Source organism: Prorops nasuta, unplaced genomic scaffold (assembly GCF_024137725.1).
Source record: "Prorops nasuta isolate Cenicafe-Biocafe unplaced genomic scaffold, Cenicafe_Pnas_1.2 PNAS00008, whole genome shotgun sequence".
Classification (NCBI taxonomy): Eukaryota; Metazoa; Arthropoda; class Insecta; order Hymenoptera; family Bethylidae; genus Prorops; species Prorops nasuta.
In genome coordinates, this window is record NW_027116805.1 from 663,594 (window position 1) to 685,916 (window position 22,323).

Below are 22,323 nucleotides of genomic sequence, written 5' to 3' on the forward strand. Positions count from 1 at the left end.
CAACGTAAGTTTTACAAAATCTCCTTATATGTATGGATGTAAAATAGTACTAGAGAAGCTTAACGTACAAAATACACTATTGGAGTATAATATTGACAAATCGTTATAAAATACTGAACTATTTCACATCTATTCTTTTTAATGGATTTTTTACATTACAATTTTTATGTTTTTTTCCATAAAAGAACAACAATCGTTTGCAATTTTCTTGGTAAAAGAACTCTAATAAATATAAATATAAATAAATAAATAATTATGAAAATGAAAGAATGAGACGATAAATAAATAATGTAATAAATAAACGATATTTACAGAGTGTATGGTACTGTCATTTTCGATGATTATTACTACAGTGATTATGATCAATTCATTAAAGTCGTGTCAAAGAATACACAATTTGTGGTGAGTATAATGAGCTGGCATATTAATTTGGGAATCAGTTAAAGAGCTTACTTAGCTTGAACACGACCTATCACACATTGTCTGTTTATAAAAATACCTGTTTCTATAAATAGCACAGACAAGCTATACAAGTACATTTCGTAATACAGCGCAGAGTCGCAACAACAGAAAATAACGTCAAACATTTAACAGAGAGATAAGTTCTCCGTATACGGACGTCATTGAACATTTAGCCAATAGAATTTTACATCATATCTAATCCATCTTCAGCAGCTTTCACACAATCATTGCAATGATTAACCAGTTAGACCAGCCAACTGTTACAAAGTTTTTTTACAGTATCAAAATTTGTAGGTGCAACATTCACAAACTTGAACAATTTGGAGTATTATTTTGGGCGTTGGTCCCTTAAATCAAGGAGCAACGCCTAAGACTAATAGACTCTTTACGAAGACTGTACGTACGATAATGGTACATAGGAACTCTCTATAATATAAATTTCTCTTTCAACGTTACCGTCAGATCTTTCCCTCGAGATTCAATGCGAAAAGAAGAAACCAAGGCAACTTGGCCAAGTTTCAGTCATCCAAGGATAACGTATCCATCTCTATAAGCTGCAAGGCGCAAACGCAGCCAGCGTAGATCCTTAAAACCTCGGATGATTTGTCCCCGTAGGTCACTTCGATTTCCCGATATGTCTGAATGCAGCAATATTGGCCCAAGCTTTGACACCTGCTCCCAGCATGATTGCAAATGACGTGCTCCAGGTCCCTCGGGTTTCTACCCCTCACATTTGGAATCGGCACCACAGTGTAGTTACAAATCGAGCTATTTTGAGCTTCCTTAACTTCCAGTTGATAATCCTCCACGATTTTGCCATAGATACCAGGATCCAAGGTCAACTTGGCTGCCTCTTGAGCTTGCTGGGCCCTCATGAACTCCTGCGCAGCCTTCGCATCCTGCGCGGTCATCATCTTCTGCGACACGTTGCTGCTGTGCTTGTTGTGTCTCTTCCTCCTTGGACCACCTTCCTGCATCGATTTCACCTGGTGTCCGTGCAGGCTCCGTCTCTCTTCCCTCAACTCCAGATCACGATCACGATGACGAGCCACCAGCTTCTCCACGGACGCTTGGTCCTCCAAGTCAGCCGAAGCTTCGAGGTTGCGACTGGACTGACGATGACCATGCCGACGCAAGCTCCTGGCCTCCGTACTCTTCGACATTGCGAATATCGTAGCCAACAGTACGCAGACGTAAACGATGCTCTTAAAACCCCACATACTCTCCACGAGTATAGATTCGTCTCTCGATAGAGATAAAAATTGAAGAAGCTCGAAGCTCGGTGCTCCCGCGTAAGGACAAGTCGAAAGAAGCGGAAGAGTGTGGTGTGTGACGGGGTCCTCCTCACGGTACGTGCGATGGCACACGATAGGAGCAGTGATCACGGTGTAATGGTTTGCTGAAAACTGAGTATTCGCGGACCCCCGAAGGATTTTTTATCCTTCCATCCGCGTGGCACGTAGGTGTGCGTTGCCCCACTTGAGAGCGGGTGGATGTCGCGCGTGCCGTGACTAATACCCCAGCGCGCGCGCGCGCACGCGCGCCCGAAGAGCCGGCCGCCTGGGCCCACGGCCCGGGGTTTCTTGGCTCCTTCTTGGAGAGCCTTGGTCCTCCTCTTTGACGTCACACGATCGCGTGTGTCGCGCATTTCCTCTTGCAGACGCTGCGGACGCTGCTCAAAACTTGATAGGTCGAGGCGCGATCGTCGAGAGGAGGGGGGATGGTGAGACGCGGGTCGGGGGTAACACGCTGGCGGGGCCCCACCCCCCAAACACGCGCGTGCGAGAGAGCCAACATTGCATCCACCGTACGTCTCCGTAGGATCGACGCTCTCCGCGCTCCCCGTGGGGCCACCGTCGACGTCAGCGGCCGACATCGACATGGCGGAAAAGGAAATTTTCGCGGAACGCTCGAAAGTGACGCGCGCCAGCGCCCGCGCGCGCGTACACGTTTTTTCACTCTCACCGCGCTTCTTGCGCGCACCAAGCTTTTTCCTTCTCAACAACCACCGACATACGTACATCCCGTGCCTCGCGCCTGGGATAAGGCGACTTTCAAAAGATATATTCATATTTCTCAGTCTTATTGCTTTTCTGCTTTCCGTTGCTGCATGGCTTGACCCCCCTTCCTTCAAATCGCTCGCTCCTTCCAATGTCCCAACGAACACCGAAGGATGACTCTCCTTCCTACGTGCCGTGAAAGCTTTACAGGACCACCCAGCAATGCTTCATTCCTATAACGCGAGTAATCTCGATGACCTCACACCGATCATTAGTCCCTGCGACGGTTATCCGTACGGTGCCACTCCGTTCAACGCTTTCGCCTACAATATTCCTCGCGTTTTTTCATTTTTATATGAAAATTTGCTTAAATGCTGCATGGATATTGCGACTTTTCGCTTTTCTTTTTTAAAGTATGAAACTACCCGAGGTACAATTAACGCTGTGTTTAAACGAAATGCTCCAACTATATACATTTAGTACTTTGGGACTTTTACGCGAACGATGGTGATTTTAAATGCTTTTTATATATTTTTTTAAGCTAGAATGTGTTTCCTGGTCTTGTTTTATATGGGTAAAAATTTGTCCTATTTACGAAATAAGTGAGGCGGTTTAGGAGGTTTTAATTAATATGGTTAGAATAGATCTTGGCACAGTGCTGTCAACGTTTCACTTGTTGTTTTTAATAGTTTCCCGTATATACAGGTAACATATACATAACGCGTGGTCACTCAATCATTGTCACAAGTCGAAATTTTTTAACATTTTTGGTGATTCTAAGAAGAGTTTGCGCACTGTTTCTTGTAACTAACTGTTAATTAAGAAAATATAAATGAAAAAGTGTTGATTAATTCAATAAGACTTCCTATTGGTAGGTCTATCTGGTGAGCTCCTCCTATTGGCCAGACATCGCTAAAATAATCCGGTGACTAATAGAAAGCTTCAAATTAGGAAATTTTTAATCTATAATAAATGTTTAATTAAAAATTTTGCTTAAAAATAATACAGTAACTTCTGACTGAAAATTATCCATGTTATTTGAAAGTTTTTGAGACGCTAACAATAGAGCTATACCTGATATATATTTAAACGATTATTTTATATTTAACAACAAAGAGGGTGTAACACTACAAATATATTCGTAAGTGTCTGTTACATAAGAGGTATACACACCAATTTTTCGAACAGCATCTTTTCAAAAAATCAACAGTCAATTTCCTAATATATGATAGAGTGTAAATCATTCTTATATCGCGCTTGTATATTATCATAGAAATTTGTAGTTTGTACGTCATACTTAAGCATGTGGTGAATGTATATGTATGTCGCTGCGGAGGTCGTTGGCGTGAACCATCCAAAGTGGGGTCGCCAGATGTTGGGGGTTCCCAGTATCTTTCTCTCATTTTTTTCTTTTTTTTTTTTTTTTTTGATTTTTATAAGCTCGGACTTTAACCAGTAACGTGAAAGTATTTTTGAATCTTAATTCCTATCCTTCTTAGGCCACTTATATTACGAACGCGTTACGATAAGAGATGCTTAGCTTCGACCAAGCTTCATTCTCGCTCCTCGTACACCGATCCAAGCCAAGTGAGTTGGCCGAGAAGGACGGTGAGTAAAGCCTTCTTTATCTCTCTTGATACCGCTGCCGGCCGATATCTGAATCGGCAAAATTCACCAAGTAAACCGGCCACTTCCAGTTTTATCTTTGTACCTCTAACACAATTAAAATAAAATAATTGTGAATATATTTAATATGTGTTGTAACATTAATCCTGTTTTTTTTTTTTCATAATTCGATTTTAACGCTCGCGAATATATTGTTAAATTTATCACGCAACGTCCGAATATTCTAGACTAATCTACTTTAATAAGTTTCGACAGGATAGATTCAAATTATTCCTGAGTTTTAGGCAGTTCCCAAATCAAATAGATCGTCCAATCATTTCATATTCGTTTGCATTTTCATCTATTGATTTCAATTATCTTTTCTCATTTCCGTTGTCTCCTCAAATCGGAATAGATATATATATATATATATAGTATTCATTTAGAGTTACGCATGAAGCACATAATGTATAATTTGGGTAATGTTTTTTCACAATTTAACATCTACTGCCTGAATGTTTCTTCGTTGTAAACGGATTTGAAAATTCGGACAAATCACAAGAAAAATACCAAATAAACAGAAGTCAGAGAAATAATTTGCTTTTGTCTTTTTGGCGTAATATTAAAGCAATATAATTTCTTTATTGCTATATTAATTTAAAACAATTAAGAGATTTACAAATCATTTGAAAAGTACCCTTTCATTTTTTTCCTGATTTAAGGTCCGTTCACACATAGCAGGTCCGTCACCGTACCGTATCCGTACCGTGATCGGATAAAAAAATTATTCAATACATTTCTTAAGGAAGCATGCAAACTTATCCGTATCCGTCCGTATCCGATCAGTGACAGGACGGACGGTATCGGCCTTAAGAAATGTATTGAATAATTTTTTTATCCGATCACGGTACGGATACGGTACGGTGACGGATTGGTTATGTGTGAACGGACCTTTATACATACAGTATCTAAAATAATTCATAAAGATCCAAACGTCAAAATCCGATTCTCAGCTGTTTCTTAATTCTTTTTTTTTCAGGTAACAAAACCAATGATGAATTAATATTCTTTTTCAAGTACTTAGGCTTTATATTTAAAAAAAAGTAACAACATTTCATAAAATTTTTTTGCTTTGTTTTTGGAATAAAAAATATTATACCCAGTAGTATGTCTCACAATCGTAACTAAATAAAAAAATATACAGGATATATTCCAAGAAGATTAGAATTGGTAAGTCTGGCAGACAAGCGTTTTGGAAAATTGAAATTCTATTAGATAGAATATTCGATATGACCTTGGGTTGAATGTTGAAGAGTGTATATATATATATAAAGATCACCTTCAGTTTTTTAAAAGACCTTCTATCCCCGATATGTTCTTATTGTATTTTCTTATGGCATATATCTCAAAAGATTTCGAAAATACTAATGAATTTACCATTTTACCTAGTCCTTCATTAGATATTTCGATTAGAGATTATAAGTAGGTGACCAATTATGCGTGTGTGTGCATAGTAGTCATGGACACTACTTCAGCCAACCAACATCCGTGTACAAGTTAAAATCAAGGTATCTATAGTGATCGACTGAAGAAATTATAAATTCAATAATATTTTACAAAGCTCTTGAGACAAGGTACAAGGGAATATAATAAAAAATTGGGGTCTAATTTTAAAAAATACAAAGTGACCTTTACACATGCCCATCATAACTTCACCTAAATAACTAAATATAAGACCTAATAGAGCTTTAAATTTACGGCAGATCATTTTTGATTTTTCTAAATGCATAGTTTTTGAATTTTTAGTCTATTCCAAACATCTTCAAATATCGTATGTGTAGTAAGAAAATGCGCCAGAACCGCAATCTTAAAACTAATATCAATTGGAATTATCTGAATGAATTATATATAATTTATTGTAATGTGAACAAGAAACCCTTTGTTTTAAAAATTCTTCAAACGGATCCTTATATCTTAAAACATTACCATTTAAAATAACACTATTAATGCGACTTCAAAAGGTTGTTGACACGGGAACTATCAACGATAAATATATATATATATATAATTTCCGCAACTTTGAAATTTTAGTTCGTAAACGGAAACAAATCTTAGATAATTTTTATTTGTCCATCACATTAATTTACAATTTGAGATAAAATAACACTTTTATTAAAGCACCAATTTGTTTTGAATAAATGCAATAAAATTGCATAATTGTGTCGTTTTCTTATTATACAATCTGAACATTGATGCATATGACATTTTGTAAAAAATATAAAAAGTTATCTTAACATTTTATGTTATTTTGATATTATCCTGAAGGAAACAGCAGTTTATGCAATAAAACAAAAGATACTTATAAGATTATCTCCAAAGTGATTTTGTATTTCTTTGAAATTGTCATTTGATGATATTTATAGAGCTTAAAGCTATTGATTATACTAGATCCATAAAATTAAGTGGACAGATTTTACATGATATGCAATTACACTTCACTTTGTAGATAGGATGTAACAACAATGATACTTTTAAATTTAATCACATATTCTTGAGTATAAACTAAGTCCAAAAGTCATGTACCTTTATATCCAAAAAAGCATCATTGCTGAGATAAATCACTTTTAAACCAATAAATTAGGATTTTGATCCAACAGAAAAATTACTTTACTCTCACTTATATAATACAAATCTGTTAGATGAGAAGTAGTAGCACATCACATATATTTGAAATAACAGATCTATCCACTGTGTAAAAAATAGTTCATTATTATTGTTAAAATACTTATTCCATTCTCTTTGTAAGGTTCTTACTATTTTCAGCAGGTACTAGTATAAAACACAATATTCCAGTATAAAAATACAATACCTTCATATGTTAGAGCAAATAGAGTTTCCAAATTATTGATTCTTATAGACTACAACATTATTACTAAGTACTATTGTACAAATACAAATTGCTTTGGACGGAGTTGCATACTTGATTTTGTAATTTGGAGCTGGAGGACTCTCTATGTACAAGCTACACTGAAAATAAAAAGTGGTAACTTCTATTCGAGTGTCGAGCAATAAATACTTGATGAGCCTAGTAGAGGCGCTCAAGTTGCTTTTACTTTCAGACTCGAACTGTTTTTACTATTAGGCTCGAGTGGTAACTAAAATTCTAAGCATTTAATTGGTCTCATTTGATGAGAATGGTATAATCTACTCAAGTGTCCGGTAAAGACTACCAAACTCATGAGTAGAAATAACTAATCTTCTAGAAGGTAGATTTAGCTATGAGTAGGAAGCTGTTACTACCACTTTTTATTTTCAGTGTAGTCAACTATTTTATAGAGTATTTATAAATGAAAATATTGATACTATAGAAAGAAGTATCAAATTTCTATGCCTATAAGGAGCTGCATTGCATCCATCCTTACTATTACACGTGCAATACTCCATGAAAATATTATAAGTTCCTGTTCTCATAAGGCAGAATCTTTCATCCCCTTCAATACCAGGCTCACCCATATAAGCACAACTTCTAAAGTATCTCCATTTATTATGAACTACAACATAAATGTATCTTAATCCCTTTTCAATTATATTATCCATTGAAACCTAGAAAAAAAAATAATTGCATACCTTTCTGTCTTATTTTTCTACACATAGTAGGTCTGACATTGGGTAAATGTGGTAAAGTAGGTTCTTGTTTGCAATCTGTAATTGGCACAGTAGAATTATCAAAAGGATCAGCACATTTTGGGTCAGAGTCTGATCTACACACCCAGCATTTTATGGTATAACCTAAAAACAATTCATAGTAGAAACATCAATCCACAATGGATCTTCACATAAAAGATTATTTTTACTAATAAATAAATATATAAATATATATATATATATATATATATTTATTTAATATATTAGAATAAAAATTACTTTGTTCAATGAAGCACATTAAAATAAAAATCGCTATAATAGCATAATATCCAGTTTTCATAACCATTTCACTATTGAGTTTTTTTAAAATTAACAGCCTATAACACTAACGCTTAATGACTTAAGTCAAATTTAAAAAATAAATTGTTTAAATTGAATCCCAGTGCCCACTGCCCACGCATCACGCCCCACGCCCATCACTATCACTCAGCCGGTATACATATGTACATATGTACAGAAAGCTGCGTTCCAATTAGTTCCGAGGTACACTGACCGGCATGTAATAATAAAGGCGTATGGTGGTCGGCGTCCCTCGATGCATTTAGGAATGTACATGCATAATTCAATTTTGAACAGTGTATACTGTGTAGAAATTAGAAATCAGGAGAGGTAAGGAATTATATAGGGAATTTCCCGATATATCTATCAAGCGGCTCAATCATCTACTGTTTTTGTAACATAAACAAGAATAATAATTTCGAAAAAGGAATGCTTTTCATAAATAATAAGACAAAAATATGTATCAGATGAGAAGTATTAATTAACAACAAAACGTGGAAGTTATTGTAAATATTTGAAAATGTATACTTCGTGTTTATTTTAGTTTTGTTACAGATTAATCCTTTTGATGAGCTTTGATTATAGGGAAATACTTATCTACTGATGAATAAAAAACAACTAATTTATCAAGCATTTTTATGTAGTTCAGTCATCTCAATATTTTAACGTAATATGATTATAATCAATATGTAAGAGCACAGATTATTGTATATATATTAAGAAGTTTTCCTATAAATTAATAGTGATATAAGATAATGTTTTTATTCGTATTACTATAAATCAAAGCTAACTCATTTAAAATAACATTTTTATTTCTTTCAGTTTCAAACTCTATACATATGATATATGTAGTAATTACATACTCTCCTAGTATCGATATACTCTTTAAACTACTAACAAAATTACAGATATTTTAAAACAACAGGGCATAACAATTTATTGCAATGATTTTTATTAGTCTATGTTCCCATTTAACTGTCACTCTGTAGATTTACACAAACCTGATATCTGCTATGGAGCATTTTTTATACCAATGATGATACTTTTAATATTAATTATATTTGTTTGAAGAAGATAAGGTATTTTGTAAAGTAATATTTATAATCAATGAACAATTAGTATTCTTATTATTATTGAAATAATTCTACCGGCAATAAAGATTTTTTCGGATAACTACCATGGGTGCCATATTTTAAGACAGACTCTGTAGCAACATAACAAGCTCTCCTGATACATTCATCCATTGAAAGCATTGGATGACTGGCTTTAAAATATGCAAATGCCCCCAAAAATGCATCACCAGCTCCCTGTATGTAAATATACATATTTTTAAAAATTAATTAACTGAATGATGAAGTTATCTAACAGTTTAAAATTTTAAATAAAAATGTTACTATGCTGCTTATAAAAAAGGCTTGCATAAATTAATTTTATGTGTATTCAATTTTCTAAGCAATATTTGTCACAATATTTGTTTAATTAAAAGATAAAATATGAGTTTCAAAAAATTGTTTGGACTGCAATATATATATAGTTTTGCAAGAAACAATATTACATACAGTAGTGTCTACAGGCTCTACAGAAGAAGTAGTAATTCTTGTAATGGTTTTTTGACTTTGCGAAGCATATACAGCACCTAAAGCTCCTAGTGTAATTATAACTGTGTTACAGCCTAATAACAAGAGTTTATTGATTGCTTCTTGAATATTTTCTGATGATAAAGATTCAATATCAGTCATAATTTCAGCCTATAAATAAATTTTAATATAATCTAGATGTTAAATTAGTATAATTTCAGAAGGTTCTAACAATCAAGCTTACCTCTGTTTCATTGACACAAAAAATATCACAAAGGCTTAAAATTTCTGTATTAACATTTTTGATGCTAGGTGCTCCATTCACTATTGATATCCCTATTTAATTATAGCAATTATATAGGAGTCCTGCATACCAATACAACGACTATAAAGTGAGTGTAATTGCATATATATATATTTACAAAAAAATTTCACCAAATTTAGAAGCTGTCTTCTGTGTAGAGTTCATAATTAAATTTCCTATAAGACTTACGATTTTAATATCTCTTATAATCAACAGATTTGAATGTAAGATTAATATTCCTGAAGATCTTTAAAATTTGTGTATTTTACTATTTAAAATTTAACTACTTGCCAAAGCAGATGAGTATATCTTCTGAAAATCAGAGCATCCAATAGGCTCATTTTGTACATAATAAAGATTTTCAAAGTAGAATAAAAAAAATCCAGCATGGTAAAAATAACAATTACTCTAATCCTTTTACAGTATTACATATTCTCACATACATATCATTGATATGTTGGTATACAGGAAGCTATTATTTGTGATATAAATGAATCAATTTATAAAAAAATATTAAACTGAAACATTGAACGTACCATGACCTTTATGCACTCTTAATGCATGTAGTGTGGTTTCTAATGGAATTTCAAATTGTAACAAAAGAATGCTAGCATTTTTAATAACATCAATGGAAGAATCCACAACTTTAGGACTTAATAATTCATTTGCACCTAACACTATACAAATACTATTTTCTCCTACAAAATTTTATTAAACTGATAATATTTTTTAATTTTTTTTTTATAATTTCAATAACATAATGTTTTATTTAGTCTATATATGGAATAATACTTACCATTTTCTGCTACTGTTATATGAGCCACTCCACTATGCTTATTGTTTTGTAACTGAATGTAAGAAACATTTATTTTTTCTTCTTTAAGTATCTTCAAATATTCAAAGCCAAATGAATCAGCACCTAACTAATCACAATAAATTGATTTTCACATTCATAAAATAACGGTATTAAGCTAATTTTCTTGAGGATTAATGTAAATTAATAATAAATCATACTGATGCTACAAGTGTAGTGGAGGCACCAAGTCTGGCTGCCATAACACATTGATTTGCTCCTTTACCACCATAATTTTGTTCAAACTTTGAACCAATCACTGTTTCACCAGGTTTTGGCAATCTAGGAGAATAGCTAAAAGCAGATATTACATATAAAACATGAACCTTTAAGTATAAAAAAATTACTGTCAAATTACTCTTCTAACTTATAGTGTTATTTAAAAATAGAAACCAAATAATTTGTAACAAATTTATATAAATGAATTTTGAAATACTGAAAGAAACAACATTGTTATTAGTTTATAAAATTATTATCATTAATAAAATTTTTGTTCATTTACCATAACATCTTATTTATTGAACAATAGAAAAGTATCATTAATACTTGCCATGTAAAATCAATCATACAAGACCCAACAACAACAATATTTTCTGCCATTTTTTACTACCAAATTACATGAATCGGAACAAATGATTATAACTTTAACAGTTCCATATGGACAAATCAACTACTGTATTTACCAAAGGTAACTGTAAGAAATTAAGATGATACCAGATACACATACATATACACACACTATTATATATATGTAAAATATCCATAATTCCTTATCACAAAGCAGGCGACTTTGTTTATTTGATAAATTAACTTATGCAATCAAAGATACCATATAACCCTACTTTCTTCTAATACCATAGGAATATATTACATTAGTTATTTAAGTTATAACTTTTTATAAAACTAAACTTATAAAATTGAAATTGTTATTATCAGCTAACTATCAGTTAAAAATGCTTAACAGTTTCCCTGCAAATAAGTCTATTATTATTAATACGAACAAGAATGGCTAATTCCTAACCTACAATACCTATATCCCTACTAGACTTGATTTGCCTGAAATTACCCATTTCGGGCAACTGGCAACTCTGATCTAATGCAATCTAATGTCTCTTAACCAACTTCTAATAAACAATAGAGCTCTACAGTCCTCTGCACCTACAAGCTAACACTGGCTTCAATTTTATTAAACAGTAGGCACGTGCAAACAACAATCAACACATATTAAACAAACAATATCATTCGATTGAACGTTGATCGAAGCAGATTTTTTTTTAAATTGTTATTTCATGATTTTCAGCCGGTAAATTAAGAATGAATGGACATTGCCCATAGGTTAAACCTTTGAAGGTTTTTCCTCGGCTGAAAAATTGACAGTTAAATTGAGAATGCTGAAGTCTATAGTGAAGATCGGTGAAGATTGAAGACCAGTATTCAGTGACGACTCAAGATTTTTTATGAATGAGGAGAATGGAATAGTTATTAGTTACCCACAGTAATTCTGTAACTACCGGTAATAATATTTTTGGTCTTTTTGTTTAAATTGAAAAACTATTACATTAATTATAATTAATTTCCTTTAAAAATACCGGACTATTATATTAATTTAAATTCATTTGAGAAAAAGGATATAATACATGACGTACATCTTTTCTAAATATGATTGTTTTTTTATCACACTTTAAATTTTGATATAAAAATTATTATAGATTTGATTGACTAATAAAATTGGACGTTTAAAATGTTGATTATGTTAAAGGAAAACGTGCTATCGAAAAAGAAGGAATTCTACTGATCTACAGAATCTATGAGGTTCTCTCTGTATTCAGTGGTTGGTAGGAAAATGATAATTTTCATAATCTTGATTAATCTTGAATCTTGGATTTAACGATCTCCCCTCCACTCCCCCCAACTACTTTGTCTACACTTCTGTCGGGAAAGAAGAGATTCAACCTATCCACAAATTAAATGCTAAAATTTAGATAATTGAAATATGACAATTCTTATTGCCAATAAATGATAAGTCACTTACATAGTCAACACTCAACTTAAACCTATTAAATATTAGACATTCCAATTACTGTTTTTCAAATGAGAGTTTAATGTATATATTAACTTGTCTCGCGTGATATTACGAAACCGTCTCAGCTTCTTCAACAGATCCCATCTTCCATCACCTTGATATGTCATTCGTTTTCCAATCGGCATAAAGTGCGTTTCTGTTTTATTTTTTCTAGTCGTCGAACGAAGCGTTAAAAAAAAAAAATGGGTGGAAAGTGGTCCAGCATGGACCCTATGCAGATTGACGTTCCAGAAATTCAAACCCTTTTGGATAGGGATCCTTATTTAAAACCTTATGAGAGTGAAATACGAAAAAGGTAATCTAGAATTAAACTTAAATGTTGATAACCACTAGATTTCTCTTGTTGATATTTTTAAAGCAGTTATTAATTCATACTAGTAAGGATATTGTTATTAATTCGCTTATACTTGATTAGGTATGGATTATTTAAGGATCATTTGGAGAAGATTGAAGCGATTGATGGAAGTTTAGATAATTTCTCCAAAGGCTATAAAAAGTATGGTATTCATATTAATGATGATAATAGTGTGACTGCAAAAGAATGGGCTCCTGCAGCACACGAACTATTTTTAACTGGAGATTTCAGTAATTATTTTTTTAATCCCTGTTCTTTTATTATATATTTAAGTATTTTAGTTTTCAATAATATGATAATTTTCTGGCATAGATGGATGGGACAGAACTAAAACACCATTTAAAAAACTTGAGTATGGAAAGTGGGAGTTACATTTACCACCAAACCCAGATGGTAGTTGTTTGATAAAACATTTATCTGAAGTTAAAGTGATTGTCAAAAATTCTAACAATGAGCTACTGGACAGATTAAGCCCATGGGCAACGTATGTTACTCAGCCAGCTAATAAATCTGAAGGCGTGACTTTCAAACATAGAATTTGGCATCCAGAAAATGTAAGATTACAATTAATTACTTCATCTTGATTTGTGTGTCTGTTATTGTCATTTGTTACATTTTTAGGTATACAAATTTAAGCACTCTAAACCTAAAAGACCTGAGAGTTTACGCATTTATGAGTGCCATATAGGTATTGCTACTCAAGAATTAAAAGTAGGTACATATCTTGAATTTGCTAAGGATATTATACCAAGAATTGTTCGGCAAGGCTATAACACAATTCAATTAATGGCAGTTATGGAGCATGCTTATTATGCCAGTTTTGGATATCAGGTAAAAATGTAATGTTTAAAACTATCTTTTGAACATACTATTTTGCATTATTTTCTTTAATGAATATATGAATATAATATATGATATAATTTATGAATATTATTATACAAATTAAAATTATTCAGGTGACATCCTTTTATGCAGCTTCCTCACGTTTTGGAAATCCAGAGGAATTGAAGGAATTAATAGATATAGCCCATGAACACGGGCTCTTTGTTTTATTGGATATAGTGCATTCCCATGCATCTAAAAATACTTTAGATGGATTGAACATGTTTGATGGTACAGATGCTGGATTTTTCCATGGTGGAAGTCGTGGTGTACATCCACTTTGGGATAGCAGATTATTTAATTATGGAGAATATGAAGTATTAAGATTTTTGCTTTCTAATCTAAGGTGGTACATTGAAGAGTATGGATTTGATGGTTACAGGTAAAAATTATTTTGTGAATTTTTAATTCACTTGAAACAATAATATTTTTTATGAAATTATTAGATTTGATGGAGTAACATCAATGTTGTATCATTCGAGAGGGTTTGGTCAAGGATTTAGTGGACACTATGATGAATATTATGGGCTTAATGTAGATGTAGAAGGTATAGTCTATTTAATGTTAGCAAATCATATGCTACATGAACTTTATCCAGAATTAGTTACTGTGGCAGAAGATGTTAGTGGAATGCCAGCTATCTGCAGGTATTTTCAATCTATTATATTTTATTTTCACATTATTTAGTGAACTTTAATTTTTAGACCAGTTAATGAAGGTGGAGCTGGTTTCGATTACCGTTTAGCCATGGCAATACCAGATAAATGGATTAAATTATTGAAAGAGGTGAAGGATGAAGACTGGAAGGTAGGGGACATAGTTTGGACTCTGGCTAATAGAAGATGGATGGAAAAAACTGTTGCTTATGCAGAGTCTCATGATCAAGCTCTGGTAGGAGATAAAACAATTGCTTTTTGGTTGATGGATAAAGAAATGTACACGCATATGAGCGTGCTTGGCGAGCCTAGTCCCATTATTCAACGCGGTATCGCTCTCCACAACTTGATCACGCTAATAACTCATGCTCTTGGAGGAGAGGCTTATCTCAATTTCATGGGTGAACACATTTAACGTTCAAGATAAATATTTATGTGATATTAGAAGAAAGTATATTAACTTTTAGTTTATTTCATAGGTAACGAATTTGGCCACCCTGAATGGCTAGACTTTCCAAGAGAGGGTAACCAGGACAGTTACCACTATGCTAGAAGACAATGGAATTTGGTTGATGATGAGCTGTTAAAATATAAATTTATGAATAATTGGGACAGAGCTGTGAATACTCTTGAAGAAAAATATGGATGGCTTCATGCTGATCCTGTAAGACTTATCAATTATTTTTGGCGCGTTATGCTTTAGATTCGAGCACGTTTAATCACCCAAGTCACATAATACAAAGTCTAATCAGTTAGTCTATTTTTGCTCCTCGTGAAAAAATTTCTCATGTCGCAAGAATGTAGATTAGTATTTGTCAGCAAATAATCATAAAATAGTTTTCTTCTTAACTTAATCTAATTTCACTTGGAAAGAGTAAGCGTTGTTATTATTTTGCTAATATTATGTCAAAAGTCATGATTTTTTTTTCATTTATAATTAAGTAATAGGTAGGTATTTTTCAAATTTCATTAATCGTATAAACTGTCTTATGGAGCACAGCTAATTGATTAAGAAAAAACATTATTTGCTCCTAGGCCTATGTCAGCTGCAAACACGAGGATGATAAAGTTGTAGTTTTTGATCGAGCTGGAGTCGTATTTGCTTTCAATTTCCATCCGGTTAAATCATTTCCTGATTATCCGATCGGCGTGCCAAATCCTGGGACGTATAAAGCTATTTTATGCAGCGACGACAAAACTTTCGGAGGCGAAAATCGTGTAGATGCCACTATTAAGCATTTTACTGTTCCCGAAGAGTATGCCAACCGGCCAAATAAAATGTTAATTTATATACCTTGCCGAACGGCAATTATTTATGCAAAAGGTAACTTTTATCTTATATAAAATTTATTTCAATTAAATGTCATATCTTTAATAAATCTTGATTTTTCTTTTAGATTTTTAAGAAGCATGTATGAAGATTAATAGTAAAAAGCTGATCATATAGCACATCATGTAAATGTAACTGCATTTTTTATATAATATGCTTTAATACAAATCAAGTTTTAGAAAATATATTTTTCTGTATTAGTTTCTATTTTTAAAATAAAACTGTTGAGAATACCTGTTGTTAATAATAAACACTTGATTTATAGAATGTTTCAAACATATTTTAATTGCTAATTTCTTTAAATTATCAAAATTTTATTTAAATAAATTCTGTTTCATTAATGTCATAATCTATCATTTTTTTTTCTAATAACCACCATTTATCCAAAAATCCTATATCTACTATTCTTTTATGAAAAGTCAAATACTCAGGTTTTAAATATTTACATACTGCTTTGTATAATGTAAGATCTTTGTCATAATTATCAATCCATATGAAAGAAAATAACCCTAAACTTATATGACGGATAACTCCCTCGTTGTAACAGCTTTCTAGAAATTTCACATGTTTTGAAGTTTCAGGGTTGCGTATGGCTTCACCAACTTGCATCACTTTCATTGAACTCTGTAGTAGCTGTTCTCTAAATGAATCCTCGTCTGGATTATGCTTACAAATATAATAACTAGATCCTAAAACTATGGATACAATTAACAAAATTAATGGACATGTAGATTTAGTAAACTGATTATGTCAAATGAAGAAAGTTATACGTGTGATATAGGTAGCAGCTTTTAAAGGTTTCTCTCTACTTTCTTTGGCGACATCAATCGCAACTTCTTTATAGTCTATGTATAAGTTTTTCCAATATTGTACTGTGGAGTATAAATGGAATATTTTTATTTACATCGTAATATTTCGAATAACAAAATAGTCAAACATAACCTTCAAGAATTTTTTGACCTACCCCATCTTTCCAAAAAAGTTCCTTTAAATCTTTCAGGTAATTCATAACTTTTCACATTTTCCAAAACTTCGCCAATCCTCCGATTGATTTGCAAAATTCGTCTCGTGGCCATTGACCAAAGTTAAACAAATTTTTATAAATACAGGAAATTGATTAAATTACATTTCATCTAACTTCACAGTTCACTGTTACAAGTTAACAAGTGTTACAACTTACACACTTACAACGCGGGAATCGTAGCCGTGTTCCGAAATTCACTGGCAGTATACTGCCACTGACTGTCACTACTTCAAGGCACGTTCACGGAGCACGCTTTTAGGCCGGTATTCATAGTCGTTACTTATATTTAAGTCTGACTTAGGCTGCCTTCACATGCGGCGTAAGATATGTACGGCGTACTACGCCAGCACCCGCGTAACCTCTGGTAACTTCCATATTCTAGTAATATTCTAGTAATATGACAAAATTTATGCTAGCCTTACGCCATTTAAAAATTACCCAATTCACATGGAGCGCATTTACGTTAAATATCGCGTAGAACATAACGTCCTGACCAATAACAGATCTGGCTTTCTCTTGTTAAATAGTGCAGAAATAGAAACGTCTTTTTTGATTGGTTTTTACTGTTTCATTGTATTTTTAAATACGCAACATGTGAATGGGATACTTCTGCATTGCGTATGAATTCCGCGAATATATGAATTAGAATGAAAGTACAAATTAAATGAAAGTCTTATTTTTTGTCAAAAGCTTTGCAACCATTGCATTAATTGATTACAGACATTAAAATTTGACTTACAATCGCATTATTGAGAGTTGATGTCGAAAAAGATCAATGTTTGCTGATTTAAATATTTATTTTCTTCAAGAATCTTGAAGGCAAAATAAATTATTTTTCCTATTTACACTTTTTTTCGTACTTAATTTCCTCTACTGTAAAGAAAATTTTTTTTTTTTATTTTTATTAGATTACAATAGTATACATCATTTTACTCAATGAATCTTGGTTACTACGTTTAATATTTAAATTAAATGGAAAACAGTAATTTGACTCTTGTAAAATTTACTATAATCAAATAACACGAAGCCTCCTATGTTCCTCTGTTAGAGAAAAACCCTATATTGGATGTACGTTATTTTCTAAAAGTTTATAAAATGCCTTCCAGTATAGATTCCAGCATCGTATTAGCTATTATTGCTATACGATTGAAAAGGTGGAAAAACGCAAAGCAAAGGCTTCAACGTGGAAAAATGATAAGAAAACCAAACATATTGAAATTGATTACACTTTGGAGGCTTTTGAAGGATCAAGAAGAACAAGGACGCCGAAGAATATGGGTTCGTCCAATCTTCACAGATGCTAGAAGATATTTGCAAGGAGCAAGTGACAATCTAGTTAAAGAAATGGAGCTCGAAGATGAGGAAATGTTCTACAATTATTGTAGAATGTCTAAACAACTGTTTTATCAGTTGTTTAACATAGTTGGAATTTTCCTTGAAAAACAAATCGTTTTTCGAGATCCAATACCCGGTCGTACACGGCTTCTGGTGTGTTTACGGTATCTAGCCTCTGGTGATAGTATGGCTTCTATATCGTATGCATTCAGGATTGGTATAAACACAGTTTCGAAAATCATTTCTGAAACGTGCGAGGTATTATGGAATTGTCTCCACAAATCTGTAATGCCATCAATAAACCAGCAGGAGTGGTTGAGAATTGCAGACGAATTTAACACAAAATGGAATTTCCCACACTGTATAGGTGCAATAGATGGCAAACACGTCGTCATTCAAGTCAGTTTTATTTTTCAGAATTTATTTGTTATGTATTTACAGTAAAAAGTACTAAAAAATTTACTCATGATAAATATTTCTCTTTTGGTTCCAGGCACCGCCACATAGTGGATCGGCTTATTATAATTATAAAGGGACTCACAGCATTAATTTGTTAGCAGTTTCAGATGCTAATTACTGCTTCACATTCGTCGAAATTGGAGCTGAAGGCAGACAGAGTGATGGAGGTGTCTTTGGAAACTCAAAGTTTGGTCAACGCTTTGAAGAAAATAATATGCATTTGCCACAATCGAGTGAAATAGAATCTAACGGACCCCCTTTACCATATGTATTGGTGGCAGATGAGGCATTTGCCTTAAAACAATATATGATGCGACCGTACCCTCGAAGTTCTTCATTAAATCTGCAAAAGAAAATTTTTAATTATCGTTTGAGTCGAGCAAGAAGAGTGATTGAAAGTGCATTTGGAATTCTGGCGGCTCGATGGCGAATCTATCGAAGACCAATAACCGCTTCTATTTCTACTGCAGGGAAAATTGTGCAAGCAACTGTGTGCTTACACAATTTTATAATTCAAAGTGAAAACAAGTTGCAGAACTTCCAAAGGCGATACACTCGAACTGGCACAGACGGCGAAACCTCAGTTAATAGTGCATTACAAGATATTCAGAATGTTGGTCAAACTAATGCTCACACTCAGCTGGCCTCTAGGATCCGTGACAATTTTGCTTCATACTTTGAAAATAGCGGAGCTATACCTTGGCAGTGGCAAAAAGTTCTTAATAATGACTTGTAATAAACCTTTAATCCATATGTATATGTAACTTATAAGACTAAAATATTAGAAAGTGTTAAGTTTATTTTGACAAGTAATTCTTGATTATATTAATTAATTTATTAATGAAAGAAGCTCAGTTTTATGTATATTTATTGAATGGTTAACTATCCAAAATATATATTATATAATATTATACTTTCTAAGTAACAATTATTATTAACATAATCTCATAACTAATATCACAAACTTGTTTTTACTTTTATAGTATGAATGTGTCACTATATGCAAACATCACTTATCTTCCACATCTTGCTGAAAGCAACGATCTTCCATTTCACTCAGCAGTGTTAGATACTGTATTTCTAACCTAGCTCTGTTTCGATAGGGCAGTCTTCTCATTCCTTCTCCTAAGCGAACAAGAAATCCATCAAGCGGATCAATGGGTTCTACTGGCTCATTTCCACTTTTTATGGCTTCAATCAAGGCTTCTTGCAAGGCAACATCATTTTTTTTCTCTAAAACATGATTGCAAAAACAAAAAATTATATTTTGATAATCAAAGTATTTCTAAATGACAATTACATATATGTAAAGAATTTAGAAAAAGATATTCACTTTTCGTAACAGGCTGTTCTGAAATGTCGAAGGAGTTTTGTACTAATTCTGTAAAGAAATGAAAGATGTTATTTGCATGGTAATTATAAAACTCAAAAATGATAATGCAAATGAACAGACCTTTTGATCCCGTGTCTCTTAGTCTTGTAGGTACCCTGTTTGTATTTGACGTCAATGGTAATGTTTTCAATGATTTCTGTGTTTGTACAAGGCCATTGCTACAATCAAGTGCAAATGAAGACTTGCTAACAGCTGCAGTTGAATTCTGAGGTGTCGTTGAAAAGCTGGCGATGTTATCACATTTGTTTTGTATTTCTGGTGCAGCTACCACTTCATTTTCATTGATATCTGTTAACGAACTCACTGTCCTGAAATAAGAAGAAACGTCAATGAATGTTGCAAAGTTGTGAAAAACCTTTTATGTCTGATTAATCAAGTAATAATAAATTATGTAAATATTAAAAAGAGCTTACGGTTGTGTTTGTAATGTATCATCCAGAAATCTCATAAGCTCGTAATACTGGAATTTTGGTTTACAGCTCATATTATTAGCACAAGCTGCTGATCCACTAGGTATATATGAATTAACTTTTTTACGGGCTTTTATGTAATTGTCACGTAAATATTTCCATTTCAGTTTAGCTTCACTTGGACTCAGGGATCCTTAAAATATTTAATTGAAAGATTAACCTACTCATTGATATTTAAAAGCATATGTACAATAAAATAAATTGCTTTTTGCATGTGTGAAATACCTCGTAGCATATTTGACACTTCCATCCATAATGCATTCTTACGTAATAAAGTTCTTTCTGAAGCAGGAATATGACGGAAATCGTAAAGCCCACGCTTACTTCTTACTGCTTCAATTAACAACTCGTTTAAGTGTTCTTTATTGTCATCAATAGCCATTGGATTGTGTTCAACTGTAAAATGATTATATCATTTAACTCATTTAGTAAAGCAAAATATGTGTAGTTATATGCAACAATCATACTTATTGTTACAACGTGGTTTTCATCTATCTTGATGCGATCTACTTCTTCTTTATAATTTTTAAAGCATTTATGATCAGTGAAATCTGCTGTTAATTTAAACAACCATCCACAATATCCACATTTATGCTATGTTAAAAAAAAAGAAATGCATAAGTTAATTTTTAAAAATATGCTGCAGAAAAATATTAAATATAATCCAAACATGCAAGTGTCAGAAAACTACAAGTAATACCATAAATTTAAAATTATTTTATCATACTGGCAAGCAATTATCGATGCCTTTCTCGCGTAAAAGACAATCCAATTAGGATTAGCTGTAGTATAACCTATATATCCGTGATATTGTCTACTGCATTCCACTATAGATATTTTCAATCCAATTATACTTTCCGCAAAAATAAGCGATCGAATATTTTTAAGCACTGAATAGATTACTTTTGTAAACTCTATAAAGAATTTGTTAGAAGAATTTATTAGCTTACTCGAATTTTATCCATTTCTTTATCGGGCATGTCCATGTGGACTCGGTTCACAAAAATTGTGGTCAAACACACACTAATGGAGTCTCGGGTCTATAATTACATAGTTAATACTACTTTTTTTTCCTTCTTTGTACTGACTTTGTTGCTAAGCACAAATATCCATGAATTTTGATACTACTTGATACATGTCATGTCATATATATCAGTTACGCGAAACTTGGATTTCGGCGTATCTCCATCGACTCCATCCATTTTATTGTGTAAAAGAAAGAAAATAACTAGACATGCTTGCGTATTATCGCTAAAATGATTTGATTGGTTAATACGTTTTAGCGTAAGTTACGTTTACGCACCTTACACCGCATGTGAAAGCAGCCTTAAAGTATCGACTGTCCTTTTTCACCTAACAGTAATAGAAAAAGATAACCTATCCTTAAGTCGGTCTTAAATATAAGTAACGACTATGAATACCGGCCTTAGCACTGCCATTACTATGTACTACCAACGCTACTGCGCATAGAAAAATGATTGTGCGCAGTAGCGTTGATAGCGTCTCCGTGAACGCGCCCTCAGTACTTTTATTTCTATAAGATGTGTGACA

General features: G+C 32.8%; 7 protein-coding genes across 9 annotated transcripts; 2 read left to right on the top strand and 5 right to left on the bottom strand.

Annotated features, from left to right (window-relative positions):
• Positions 1 to 980: 980 nt before the first annotated feature.
• Positions 981 to 2,547, bottom strand: LOC136775553 (uncharacterized). Its single transcript, XM_066730435.1, has one exon. It carries the CDS (start codon positions 1,680 to 1,682, stop codon positions 981 to 983), a length of 702 nt encoding a protein of 233 aa, XP_066586532.1. The 5' UTR covers positions 1,683 to 2,547.
• Positions 2,548 to 4,431: 1,884 nt separating this feature from the next.
• On the bottom strand, positions 4,432 to 8,189 carry LOC136775384 (UPAR/Ly6 domain-containing protein crok-like). The gene is made up of 3 exons (XM_066730108.1): positions 7,992 to 8,189; positions 7,695 to 7,856; positions 4,432 to 7,618 (listed from the first exon to the last, which is right to left on the bottom strand). The coding sequence occupies exons 1-3, from the start codon at positions 8,056 to 8,058 to the stop codon at positions 7,398 to 7,400; spliced, it is 450 nt and encodes a 149-aa protein (XP_066586205.1). The 5' UTR covers positions 8,059 to 8,189; the 3' UTR covers positions 4,432 to 7,397.
• A 676-nt stretch (positions 8,190 to 8,865) lies between these two features.
• On the bottom strand, positions 8,866 to 11,476 carry LOC136775382 (ribokinase-like). Of its 2 annotated transcripts, none has more exons than XM_066730106.1 (7): positions 11,336 to 11,476; positions 10,947 to 11,079; positions 10,729 to 10,855; positions 10,469 to 10,630; positions 9,873 to 9,952; positions 9,611 to 9,799; positions 8,866 to 9,358 (listed from the first exon to the last, which is right to left on the bottom strand). In XM_066730106.1, exons 1-7 carry the CDS (start codon positions 11,383 to 11,385, stop codon positions 9,182 to 9,184), a joined length of 918 nt encoding a protein of 305 aa, XP_066586203.1. In that variant the 5' UTR covers positions 11,386 to 11,476; the 3' UTR covers positions 8,866 to 9,181. The 2 variants fall into 2 exon arrangements, with proteins under 2 accessions (XP_066586203.1, XP_066586202.1); XM_066730105.1 differs by having other exon boundaries at positions 8,868 to 9,358; positions 9,873 to 9,964.
• Positions 11,477 to 12,161: 685 nt separating this feature from the next.
• On the top strand, positions 12,162 to 16,324 carry AGBE (1,4-alpha-glucan-branching enzyme). 2 transcript variants are annotated; one of them, XM_066730104.1, is made up of 11 exons: positions 12,162 to 12,298; positions 13,023 to 13,163; positions 13,284 to 13,453; positions 13,536 to 13,777; positions 13,845 to 14,054; positions 14,180 to 14,487; positions 14,552 to 14,752; positions 14,810 to 15,162; positions 15,241 to 15,425; positions 15,797 to 16,085; positions 16,159 to 16,324. In XM_066730104.1, the coding sequence occupies exons 2-11, from the start codon at positions 13,051 to 13,053 to the stop codon at positions 16,164 to 16,166; spliced, it is 2,079 nt and encodes a 692-aa protein (XP_066586201.1). In that variant the 5' UTR covers positions 12,162 to 12,298; positions 13,023 to 13,050; the 3' UTR covers positions 16,167 to 16,324. The 2 variants fall into 2 exon arrangements, with proteins under 2 accessions (XP_066586201.1, XP_066586199.1); XM_066730102.1 differs by lacking the exon at positions 12,162 to 12,298 and having other exon boundaries at positions 12,914 to 13,163.
• A 69-nt stretch (positions 16,325 to 16,393) lies between these two features.
• On the bottom strand, positions 16,394 to 17,272 carry LOC136775383 (mitochondrial import inner membrane translocase subunit Tim29). Its single transcript, XM_066730107.1, has 3 exons — positions 17,056 to 17,272; positions 16,862 to 16,963; positions 16,394 to 16,786 (listed from the first exon to the last, which is right to left on the bottom strand). Exons 1-3 carry the CDS (start codon positions 17,165 to 17,167, stop codon positions 16,410 to 16,412), a joined length of 591 nt encoding a protein of 196 aa, XP_066586204.1. The 5' UTR covers positions 17,168 to 17,272; the 3' UTR covers positions 16,394 to 16,409.
• A 1,071-nt stretch (positions 17,273 to 18,343) lies between these two features.
• On the top strand, positions 18,344 to 19,653 carry LOC136775460 (uncharacterized). Its single transcript, XM_066730251.1, has 2 exons — positions 18,344 to 18,849; positions 18,944 to 19,653. The coding sequence occupies exons 1-2, from the start codon at positions 18,460 to 18,462 to the stop codon at positions 19,643 to 19,645; spliced, it is 1,092 nt and encodes a 363-aa protein (XP_066586348.1). The 5' UTR covers positions 18,344 to 18,459; the 3' UTR covers positions 19,646 to 19,653.
• A 106-nt stretch (positions 19,654 to 19,759) lies between these two features.
• On the bottom strand, positions 19,760 to 21,980 carry LOC136775461 (uncharacterized). Its single transcript, XM_066730252.1, has 7 exons — positions 21,723 to 21,980; positions 21,240 to 21,366; positions 20,998 to 21,168; positions 20,716 to 20,905; positions 20,363 to 20,610; positions 20,243 to 20,290; positions 19,760 to 20,142 (listed from the first exon to the last, which is right to left on the bottom strand). The coding sequence occupies exons 1-7, from the start codon at positions 21,756 to 21,758 to the stop codon at positions 19,919 to 19,921; spliced, it is 1,044 nt and encodes a 347-aa protein (XP_066586349.1). The 5' UTR covers positions 21,759 to 21,980; the 3' UTR covers positions 19,760 to 19,918.
• Between the last annotated feature and the right edge of the window lie 343 nt (positions 21,981 to 22,323).

What these genes read in the sequence shown, in the direction of transcription:
- LOC136775553 (XM_066730435.1), bottom strand. Translation starts at nt 1,682, where the DNA reads ATGTGGGGTTTTAAGAGCATCGTTTACGTCTGCGTACTGTTGGCTACG.
- LOC136775382 (XM_066730105.1), bottom strand. Translation starts at nt 11,385, where the DNA reads ATGGCAGAAAATATTGTTGTTGTTGGGTCTTGTATGATTGATTTTACA. An exon ending in CCACTACACTTGTAGCATCA is followed by an intron (nt 10,856 to 10,946) that starts GTATGATTTATT and finishes TATTGTGATTAG; the next exon opens with TTAGGTGCTGATTCATTTGG. An exon ending in AAGAGTGCATAAAGGTCATG is followed by an intron (nt 9,965 to 10,468) that starts GTACGTTCAATG and finishes ATAATTAAATAG; the next exon opens with GGATATCAATAGTGAATGGA.
- AGBE (XM_066730104.1), top strand. Translation starts at nt 13,051, where the DNA reads ATGGGTGGAAAGTGGTCCAGCATGGACCCTATGCAGATTGACGTTCCA. An exon ending in GAGAGTGAAATACGAAAAAG is followed by an intron (nt 13,164 to 13,283) that starts GTAATCTAGAAT and finishes ATACTTGATTAG; the next exon opens with GTATGGATTATTTAAGGATC. An exon ending in GAATTTGGCATCCAGAAAAT is followed by an intron (nt 13,778 to 13,844) that starts GTAAGATTACAA and finishes TTACATTTTTAG; the next exon opens with GTATACAAATTTAAGCACTC.
- LOC136775384 (XM_066730108.1), bottom strand. Translation starts at nt 8,058, where the DNA reads ATGGTTATGAAAACTGGATATTATGCTATTATAGCGATTTTTATTTTA. An exon ending in AATGTGCTTCATTGAACAAA is followed by an intron (nt 7,857 to 7,991) that starts GTAATTTTTATT and finishes AATTGTTTTTAG; the next exon opens with GTTATACCATAAAATGCTGG. An exon ending in TAGAAAAATAAGACAGAAAG is followed by an intron (nt 7,619 to 7,694) that starts GTATGCAATTAT and finishes TTTATGTTGTAG; the next exon opens with TTCATAATAAATGGAGATAC.
- LOC136775461 (XM_066730252.1), bottom strand. Translation starts at nt 21,758, where the DNA reads ATGGACATGCCCGATAAAGAAATGGATAAAATTCGA. An exon ending in AAGAAATGGATAAAATTCGA is followed by an intron (nt 21,367 to 21,722) that starts GTAAGCTAATAA and finishes TTTTTAACATAG; the next exon opens with CATAAATGTGGATATTGTGG. An exon ending in AAACCACGTTGTAACAATAA is followed by an intron (nt 21,169 to 21,239) that starts GTATGATTGTTG and finishes ATCATTTTACAG; the next exon opens with TTGAACACAATCCAATGGCT.
- LOC136775383 (XM_066730107.1), bottom strand. Translation starts at nt 17,167, where the DNA reads ATGGCCACGAGACGAATTTTGCAAATCAATCGGAGGATTGGCGAAGTT. An exon ending in AACTTTTTTGGAAAGATGGG is followed by an intron (nt 16,964 to 17,055) that starts GTAGGTCAAAAA and finishes TATACTCCACAG; the next exon opens with TACAATATTGGAAAAACTTA. An exon ending in AGCTGCTACCTATATCACAC is followed by an intron (nt 16,787 to 16,861) that starts GTATAACTTTCT and finishes TTGTATCCATAG; the next exon opens with TTTTAGGATCTAGTTATTAT.
- LOC136775460 (XM_066730251.1), top strand. Translation starts at nt 18,460, where the DNA reads ATGGAGCTCGAAGATGAGGAAATGTTCTACAATTATTGTAGAATGTCT. An exon ending in GCAAACACGTCGTCATTCAA is followed by an intron (nt 18,850 to 18,943) that starts GTCAGTTTTATT and finishes TTTTGGTTCCAG; the next exon opens with GCACCGCCACATAGTGGATC.